The sequence below is a fragment of the Macrobrachium nipponense genome, chromosome 19 (assembly GCF_015104395.2).
Source record: "Macrobrachium nipponense isolate FS-2020 chromosome 19, ASM1510439v2, whole genome shotgun sequence".
Lineage (NCBI taxonomy): Eukaryota > Metazoa > Arthropoda > Malacostraca > Decapoda > Palaemonidae > Macrobrachium > Macrobrachium nipponense.
Genome location: NC_061088.1, coordinates 6,557,555 through 6,568,067, shown reverse-complemented (window position 1 = coordinate 6,568,067; position 10,513 = coordinate 6,557,555). Strand labels below are relative to the sequence as shown.

At 36.2% G+C, this 10,513-nt stretch overlaps 2 protein-coding genes across 2 annotated transcripts in view; one reads left to right on the top strand and one right to left on the bottom strand.

The window, feature by feature from the left end:
* Nucleotides 1-3,507: 3,507 nt before the first annotated feature.
* On the top strand, nt 3,508-4,964 carry LOC135212533 (uncharacterized). The gene is made up of 3 exons (XM_064246064.1): nt 3,508-3,604; nt 3,899-4,029; nt 4,619-4,964. The coding sequence occupies exons 1-3, from the start codon at nt 3,593-3,595 to the stop codon at nt 4,827-4,829; spliced, it is 354 nt and encodes a 117-aa protein (XP_064102134.1). The 5' UTR covers nt 3,508-3,592; the 3' UTR covers nt 4,830-4,964.
* Nucleotides 4,965-10,238: 5,274 nt separating this feature from the next.
* Nucleotides 10,239-10,513, bottom strand: part of LOC135214103 (uncharacterized) — a 4,948-nt gene continuing 4,673 nt past the window's right edge. The window contains exon 2 of the mRNA XM_064248208.1: nt 10,239-10,513. This exon is cut by the window's right edge and continues 416 nt beyond it. The gene's annotated coding sequence lies outside the window, so the exon portion shown is untranslated.

The following is a 10,513-nucleotide window of genomic DNA, read 5'->3' as shown; positions in this document are numbered from 1 at the left end:
TGTGCACAGATTATATAACTTAAATTTCAACTAGAGATCTTAGGTGGTTACAGTAGTCAGGTCCAGAGGCCTAAATACATGAATTGAATGTATATATATAAAAAAAAAAACTTTAACTTGATAGTAATCACAGAAATAATGAAAAAATAAAATATCAGCAATAAATATAATAATGACAAAATCTGCAGATGACATCTTGCTAATACAGAGATGAAGTCCTTTAGGGGACAAAGGCCTCATTTTCCCATCTTTCCCACAATTTAGATCTTCTTCTTGCTTCACTCCTTAGGATGCTTTGTATGAGCGAGTTGCCGCTGTTTCTCACTCGGGTTACCAGGCTGGACATTGTTCGCCTTACAATGATTTTTAAATTGTCCAGGTGGTTTTCTATGAACATCTGTGTGGCGGAGTGGTAGCGTGGAGTGTTTGTGAGGCGTCTCAGAATGTCATTGTGCACAACAGTGATACGTCTCATGGTCTCTCGGGTATAGTTCGTCCAGAGGGAACACCCATAGATACTGTAGCAGTACGAGCGGAAGAGCAAGCTTAGTTTCACGTCTCGGTGACAGAAGGCAAACCTCCTTGCAATCATGTTGCCAGTTGCACATAGTTTACGACGCCTCTGTTCAATGTCTGCCGTATTTTTTAGGTCGTCGGTAATAATGTGACCCAAATACGGAAATTCGCGCACAAATTCCAGCCGATGGTTTCCGAGGAAAATTTGTGGTTCTGCAATATGCTTAAGGGAGCAGCGACTTGCACTGGGTCTTGGTTTCGTTGTAGATTATATCAAATTCCTCTGCATATTGGCGGCAAGTGTCGATGAGTCGTTGGAGGCCATGTACTGATGGGGAAATCAGAACCATATCGTCGGCGTAACAGAGGTTGTTTATAGTTGTTTCATTGACAGTGCATCCGATTGGGAGTGAGTTCAGTTTGACATTCAAGGCATCTGTGTACGTATTAAACAGGTATGGAGAGAGAATGCCCCCTTGCCCAAGCCCGTTTAGGGAGCCGAAGGTGTACGATAATACGTTGCCCCATTTGACACAGAATTGCTGTGTGGAGAACCAGCAATGTAAAATGCCAATTAGATATAGGGGTGTGCCCCTTTTATGCAGCTTCAGGAAGAGCTTCAGGTAGTTTACTCTGTCAAATGCTTTTCTCACATCTACGAAACACAGGAAAACAGGAGATGCTGATGATAGGTAGTAGTTCAGCAATTCTTTCAGTATGTAGATGCAGGTGTCGGTTGAGTGGTTTGCTTTAAACCCGAACTGGTTGTCAGTGGTGTGTAGAAAGGGGAGAAGTCTCACAAGAAGAACCGACTCAAGTATCTTCGATGTGATCGTTGTGATTGCAATTGGCCGGTAGTTGCCAGGGTCAGCTGCATCCTTTAGCTTGTTTTTGATTAATGGTATCAAGTGAACTAAGAGTACGGAGTCTGGAAGAAACTGCGAAATTATGCACGCAATTGAATAAGGGCAGCTAGCAAAATTGCTAAATAATCGTAATGGCAGAATTTGAAAGCCTCTGCGGGAAGACCATCACAGCCGGGCGATTTATTATTACGTATGCTGTTTATGGCATCGCTGATGTTACCTGGCGTAATACGGTCTGCAAAATGAAATTGAATGTTGTCATTAAGGAGGTTATCTACCTCGCTTCGGAAATCCTGATCATTTATGCAATTCAGGATATTGTTGAAGTGATCACCCCACATCCTTGCGATAGCTTCGTCTCCGACCGCTTCCCCTACTCTCTGTGATAGCTTTTTAGTTTTGGGATTTAAGGACTGGATATCTTTCCAAAGACGAGGGTAATCACCAGATTCTACGTTTCTAGACATTGCATCGGCTCTTAGTTGTTTTTCATTTAACCTGCAGTGCTTAAGAGCAAGTTTGAATTAACGATGCAGCTTTGTATATCTCTATGGAGTTTCAATATCGGTCAACGTCATCAATATGTCTATAATGAACTTCCGTGAAATGGAATATGCATCGATATATCTATTTTCGAACTTGAGGATATAATAATATCTAGATATCAAAGATTATTTTTGCCTCTAACAGATATTCAAGATGCAGTCAAGTGATGGGAAAAGAATTTTACGATTTGCATTTCTAGAAATGAATGAGAAAAAGAGAAAAGGGATGAGAGAGAGAGAGAGAGAGAGAGAGAGAGAGAGAGAGAGAGAGAGAGAGAGAGAGAGAGAGACGCTAGACAGTGATGATAAAATACATGGGTACGAATGTCAAATGCCATTATATAGTATTGTACGAACAAATTTACAGGAATTGAACGAGATGTTGCATAGATTACATTAGATTCACTTTGGGTTATGACATAGAAATTTGTAAAGATTTAAATGTAATTGTGCGTAGATATAGAATTCATTCGAAGTATGAGATATTGAAAATGAATTGAGAATCATTTGAAATTGTTTACAAACACTGACTTAGAATCACCTAAAGTACCTGATATTATGAATGACAACTGTAAATACCTGATATGAATGAAAGCTGATTGAGAATCACGTGAAATTCTTTACGAACACTGACTTAGAATCGCCTAAAAACCTGATATTATGAATGACAACTGATTGAGAATCACCTGATATTCTTTACGAACACTGACTTAGAATCCTGTAAATACCTGATATGAATGACACCTGATGTAGAATCACCTGGTACTTTGCATGAAAACAAATTCAGAATCACTGAAATCTTCCATGAAAACTGATTTAGAATCCCATCATAAAGTGCTGCATAAAAACTTGAATTAGAATCACAGGTAATTCTTCATAAAAAAAAGATTTAGAATCAATTAAAAATCCCCTGAAATCGGCCAATTTCGGAAGTTCTCTGAAGCATCAAGAAATTCTTAGAGTGATTCTTTTGTTACATGTGACGTATATTAAGTTATTTAATCAGAAGAATCTCTCCTCATTAAATAGTTTTCTTGTCTCGTAAACATTTCATTAGAAAAATGATGATTACATCAGCAGAGTTTAGCTTATAATAAGAGTTCACTGAGTTGCTAACAATTCAATTCTCTGTAATGGAACAATTACGTAATAATTGTCTTATATTTATCTACTTAAAGAACTGGGATATACCTATTTGGGAACATTTTCATTTTATCAATATAAATATACACTTACGAATACATATATAGGCCATAATATTCAACCAAGAAAGTAATATGAATAGCGTATATCCTTAGATTTCCAAACAGAATTAGAATAACACAAAAATCAACAAATACATACTGGCAGAATGTCATAAAATTGATATTTTACGATCCTCAGCTCTCGTTAAAACTAAGTTCGCTTTTGTGACCACAGAATGCCTCAGATGACCTTCCCTGCTTGCCCCATGACCTCATGGCCATGGGAGGAGCTTCAAGAACCCAACCCCCTCCCCCTCCCCCCGCAAGGGCACAGCAGTGTGACCTGGACATCGGTGTATAAAAAGCAACTTGCCCGCTGTTGAATTCATCAGATGACGTTTGTGCTTAGACCTAGCAGCCCACGAGATTGTGTCGTTGAATTGTAAGGTGATATATACAAAGGTCGTCTAAAGAATACAATATGGAATTCAAGGTAAGATCATTATATTTTTTTTATGTGAGCGATTGTGTATAAAGGTTCTTTCTGCGTAGATTTTATCTGGAATATTTATCATCTGTAAATATGGTTGACTGAAATATATTACTGTAAATATTTGCTTAAATGAGAGGAAAATGAATCTGGGATTATATACGTGATAAAAAAATAAAAAAACTGTCTCAACTTGTAAAAAAAAAAATGACAAATTTATATCCATAATTAAAGACATCATCAACCGCACAAGAGAATCCATTATTTTGAAAAAAAATTTTTTCTTTTTATTTCAAGGTTGTGATCATATTAACTGCGCTGGCAGCCCTGACAAGTGCCCACCCGGGTACCGTCTTGGACATTGCAGAAGAGGATCATGCCCACAAGCAAGAGGGCGAGACGGGGCATAAGGTTGAAGGATCATACAGGTAAGGAATAGCGTGTGCCCAGTATCTCTCTCTCTCTCTCCTCTCTCTCTCTCTCTCTCTATATCTCTTCTACTCTATATATATATATATATATATATATATATACTATATAATATATATATATATTATACTATTCATATAATATATATATATATAATAATAAAACTATTCAATAAAGCACTCATTTACCTCTCTCTCTCTCTCTCTCTCTCTCTCTCTCTCTCTCTCTAAATTTAATATATATAATATATATATATATATATATATATATATATGTATATATACTTATGCTATTATTAATCAAAACACTCATTTACCTCTCTCTCTCTCTCTCTCTCTCTCTCTCTCTCTCTCTCTCTCTCTATATATATATATATAATATATATAATATATATATACATAGAGAGAGAGAGAGAGAGAGAGAGAGAGAGAGAGAGAGACGTAAATGAGTGCTCTGCTTAATAATAAAAATTGCAACGTTAATCATTATGACGATGCTGCACTACATTACTACAACACCCCTGACGATAATAATAATAATAATAATAATAATAATAATAATAATAATAATAATAATAATCACTTACAGCTGGACATCACCCGAGGGCACGGAATTCTACGTGAAGTACATCGCCGACGAACTCGGCTACCGAATCGTAGAATCAAACGCCGTTCCCATCAGCTCGGGGGGCGTGGCCGCCGACGGAAATCAAGGATCCTTCAGCGGGGAGGAGGGGGAGGAGAAGGAAGTCTCCTTCGGCGGACAAGGAGGAGGCGAGGGCGAGGGTAAAGAGGCTTAAAGGATCCTTTAAAAGGATCTCGAACCGTAGGCTTCAGGCTGTGAATCTAAGAATATTTTATTTGTTATATTCATCAGTAATATTTATTTAGTTATATTCATATATTAATGGGATTGAAATGTACCAATACTTAACTTAGATTAGTTATTCTTCGCTTTAAATGGCGGGTATTTTATAAAATTAATAAAATAAATATTATTCAGCGTGTTTCCTCTCGTATTTTCATTCAGATTCGTAATTCTTCGCTCTAAATGTCGGGTATTTTATAAAAGTAATAAAATAAATATTATTCAGCACGTTTTGTCTATTGTACTTTCATTCTTCTACGTTAGCAACTAACGCCAGATGACTTTTTCGGTCAATTATTGTTCTTAATATAATCAGTTCTGAACTCTGCATGTGAAATAATGTACTCAATATTTTTTCATCGTATTTTCATTTTTAATATTGTCAAGTGATGCTAGATGACTTTTTCGGTTAGTTATTCAAGTCATACAATCAACACTGATCTTTAGATGTTGAATAATTTATTCATAATATTTTTCTCCTTCATAAATACAAGACCAAAAATAAATCGTTTCTCAAAAATTGATATCTTGCAATAATTGTTTTCCTGATCTGCAACAGAATTTATTTTCATTTTAATTAGAAATTGTAGTTTCCGATGCTATCTGTATACTGTATACTCTTCTACTGTTTACTTTTTTTTTTTAGTAAATATGAGGAGTTTCCCGTCGTCGGGTATGCCACAAAGCCAGTCTTTCCTGATATTCCATACAACAATCATCACTATTATTATGACGTCACAATTCCATGACTAAATGGAAAAATAACTCCATTTAGAACTACAATACACTTCATTTAGCTACAGAGCTTCACTTTGAGCTCAGTAACTCCACACGCACGCGGAAACAATGCTATTGAGGTTTGAAAATCATTACCTACAAAATTTCATCAGATAGAATCTGGTTCAAAAGGTATCTAGCGCAGTTCGCCGTTCCAGGCTCAAGTTGCCTCAACGTTTTCTTTGTATAGGGCAATTCAGGGTCGATGTCCAACGATATTAAATTTTATTGTAGTTCATCTATTCCTGCTAACTTACTGAATGCCTGACTCATAAACATCTATAATTTGGGTATGGAAATACACAGGTGACTCCAATACAACTGGTTATTTCAAAGTATAAATAAACATTATTTCCATAACATCCCGTTTTCTGTAACAGAGTTGTATCTACGAAAAAGAAAATAAAACAAATGCATGAAAAAGATGATCGCCTTGCACGATATATGATCATCCTCCAGTAGAGAGAGAGAGAGAGAGAGAGAGAGAGAGAGAGAGAGAGAGAGAGAGCTCTGTTACTCAGATGTGATTGGTATACATAGGCTAAGTGACAAGCCTTTCCATGTCCGTATGCTGGAACACAATGGGAGTAAACCTTGAGCTTTTGAAGTGTTTGGGAATGTCTATGAGAGATGTTCTGCTATATATGTTTAGCTAGAGAAGGAGTCTTTAGCCTGTGACTAAACAGGTAAGGCTGTGTGGTTGAACTTAAGTGTTAGAACAGCAGGCGAAGACTCTACCACTGACCTGGAAGAGGATCCAGTGGCCACACTCATTCACTACTTTGACTCATCCTGGAACTGGAAAGAGTGGCTTCTTACTCGGAGAGCTTATTTGATCCAGGCTGGCCGTTCTGGGTTAATATGGCCCACACCAGGCCTTTCAGCCATTTCAGCATCTTACCAATACTTATTCGCTGGCATTGAGCATGGTCCGCACTGGCATAAGGCTGACTAAACCTCAGCCAACCACCCAACCAGTCGGTATTTCTCTGAAACAGATATGCGCATGTAAGCATATATATAAGCAAATCATTTGTAAATACACTTTATATGCAGTCATGCCTACAACTCAATAATTAAGCATGCGCATACGCATTTATAAATAAATAAAATTGACTTTACATTCTGTTATAAGCATCATAAAACTTCAGACCTTTTCTAAGTCTACAGCTAACTTTTTTATCAATGAACTTAACCATGCGCATGTAAACATGTGTATATGCAAATCATTTTGTAAATACACTGTAGTTGCACAGTCATGCCTACAGCTCAATACTCAAAACACACATACGCATATTTAGATAAATAAAATTGACTTTACATTCTGTTATGAGCATCATAAAACTTCAGACCTTTTCTAAGTCTACAGTTGACCTTTTTATCAATGAACTTAACCATTCTTCGCAGAAAGGTCGTGGGTCCATCCATGTGACATACCGAAACCCCGAGTCTATAAAGTGCAGGTTTACGGTGATGGCGTCAATACCTCGATGTCCTGTTGGGCCAATTTCCTGATCTTTGACATTATAGTTCTTAATAGGTCATCAAGTAATGCTATTAGTTTGCTTTTTGCATCGCATAAAATAGGTGGCTAGTTTTTGTTTCTTTGTCTGCTTATTTAATGTTTTTTTTGGTTGTTTATGGTGGTTTATGCTTCCTTATATAGTGTTCTGCTTTTATTATTGTTATTAGTATTGTAAGTATTTTCATTTTTCGATTTTCCTAAGCACTTCAAGATACCAAAACGATAAAAATAAACACATCTGTTACAGGTAAAGGGGATATTTACCAGTAGATTTACATGACGTTTGATTCCATTCCTTAACAACGCTGTTTCTTATCTCTTCTTTATCCTAGCCTTGAACGCCTTTATTATATACTAAGTAGGCCTACGATAGGCCTACTCTACCCTCCATTACATCATGTTTTTTTATGCCTAATCATTTTGCAATAGCCATTGTCCCATGAAGCCGACTCCTGTTTTTTTTATAATTCACTACAAGATAATAGGTATGCTTGGCAATGCACAATGCAGTATTCTTAAGGGCATTATTATATAGGCAGGCCTATGATAGGCCTACTCTACCCTCTATTACATCATGGTTTGCTTATGCCTAATCATTTTACGATACCCATTGTCCTATGAAGCCGACTCTTGTTTTTTTTTTTTTTTAATTCACTATAAGATAATAGGTATGCCCTGCAATGCCCAATACAGATTCCTTAAGGAAAGTGATGATAAGTTGCAGAGACTAGAGAAAAAGATTAATTATTAGCGCTGTCTATTACCTGATTTAAACATTTTGGTGTATAGCCTTTCCTCTTTCAAGAAATAGTAATTTACCAGGATTTCCTTCGTAACTTAGCTCCTGACTTTAGGCCTGGGCTAGAAAAGGGATTTACGGTGTACTGCTTAATGATCTCTTCTTTGCAAAAGTTATATAGCAATTAAAATGTGAGTGCCCATCTCGCTGAATGACTATTACATGTCAGGGGTAACGTTTTTAGCTCTGCGGTGAAGGATTCACCAAGCTTTTCGCTTACAGGGGGAGTAAGCCTACAAACGACTTTCTTGTTGTTGTTGTTGTTGTTGGGGGTTGGGGTGCAGGAAAACCCTATGGAAAAGTTTAAAATGGCTGAAAAGAGCTGTTTTGCGTTGAATTAAAGATAGAGGAATTTTAGGATAGGATAATTATGATTTATTTATTAGAATGAAAATGTAAAAAAATGAATAATGTGCATGTTACACACTAAAGACAAATAATTTCTAATAAAATATGACGTATTTATTTAAATTTTCGTTGGTGAAACAACGGTCTATTTGATCGTAGACTTTAGCAAGTTTTAATTTACGTAATGTTATGTATATAATGTTTACAGCTTATGCGTAAGGGGAAACTCTTCTACACATCCCGAGCAAGCTGGAGGTCGGGCCATGCCTTGTTTTTTTCCGTAATTATTGATGGGTCACCGAAACGAGCAAAATATCAGCTACATATCAGCTATATGTAACTTAGGACTACTTTTATCATGATCATTTATAGACTTATGTCATATTGGACTGGGAGAAGTAGCTACAACACAACACCAGGGTCTAACCCCGAGGGAAGGGAGGTTGGGAGAACGGAAGCAGGTAGAGCATTCCAAACCTTATTAGACAAAAAGAAAACATCTGGAAAATGCAAACACAACTGCACAAATTCACACAAGATAAAATGAACAATGACAGCTATGCAAAATTTCGTGGATATAATATTATTCTACGTTTCATACTTCAATTCACAGGTTGCCAATAAAAATCCAGATTACTAATACGGATTTCTGAGCTAAAGGAAGCTGCTTTGTACATCCAGATAATTTTTAATTATAAACACAAAACTGTATTACCCCCTAAAGAGCCACTTTTGGCTAAAACCCCAAGTGGATATTTGATAATATCCCAAAGAATTTAACGCAAGGCTTGTGGCATCTGATGGGTATTTTGCAGTCAGTTCTTTTGAAGTCATTTTTCATGTTTTCATATTTTATTTATCCCTGCAAAGACCTTGAGAAATTTCTCTTGAAGAGATGAGTCTGCCAAGGCAACTGAAGACGTCGCGCCCCAAAAAAGTAGTAATGACCTCATTGGATATTCAGTTCAATTTCTCTAGGTGAGCTGCACTCCTTGGGAATAATGACTGGCATTCCGGCATATAGATGAACTAATGGCTTTAATGCCTGTTTTATTTATTTAGTTATATCAATGTTTTTTCTCTATTTATCAGCCAGAGTTAGTATAATATCTCCTTCTCTTACTTCTTCCTAATGAACACTATACTCTTTGGAAGCTTGAACTACAAGTCAATGGCCCCTTTGGTGGGCTTGTTCCATATGAATAGGTTTCATCTTCTGAATAATAATTTACCACAAAAGCACTCACCAATGTTCACTGACCTCAACTCAAACAACAGCAACAACAGAAGTATAGTTAACTAACCTCCTCCAGGAAAGGTTGTCTGGTCACTAACTTACTGACTGTGTTTACAGTGCTTAAGTACTCCTCCATATGACTGGGTGATCAGTGACCAATTAAGGCTAGTGTTTTACTGGTCCTAAATTTAAGAGCATTGATACCGTCTCTTACAATGGTTTACTGTCTCTTCTTTCTGTATTTCCCTTTACCTCGTCTTACTTGTTCCTAATGAACACCTTAATATTCTTTGGAAGCTTGAATTTCAAGGCAATGGCCCCTGTGGTGGGCTTGTTCCACATGAATAGTTTTCACCTTGCGAATAATAATAATAATAATAATAATAATAATAATAATAATAATAATAATAATAATAATAATAATAATAACAATAATGTATTACACCAATCAAAATATCTTGATTTATACTCTGAGTAAATACTGAATTTCATATATGAATTAATTGCCATCCTTGAGTGTCTGACCACTGAAGTATGCAGTAGGGTATTGTGGTCAATTTCTTTAGATCTTCATACCTTCAAGACCTTTTTTCATTTTGTATTTCAGTAATATCAGAATTCTAGATTATTACATTTGGAGCAAAGCATTTCATAATTCAGTATCGAAGGATAACCTTTATTGTAAACCATTGCAATAATAATTCCATTTAGAACATTGCATATATATTACATATTGATTCAAGCATATTTTGAGAAGCTAGTATCCATATTATATCGAGTTCAGACCATACAATAATATTTCATCCACTTAAACCATTATTTTGGTCTTCAATTGGTAACACAAGGCGACTTGGAAAATAACATCTGTAGGGAATTAGCATGCCATCATTATCATCACAATGATCTGCTTGTATCTTCGTCATCATTATC

What these genes read in the sequence shown, in the direction of transcription:
- LOC135212533 (XM_064246064.1), top strand. An exon ending in AAGGTTGAAGGATCATACAG is followed by an intron (nt 4,030 to 4,618) that starts GTAAGGAATAGC and finishes AATCACTTACAG; the next exon opens with CTGGACATCACCCGAGGGCA.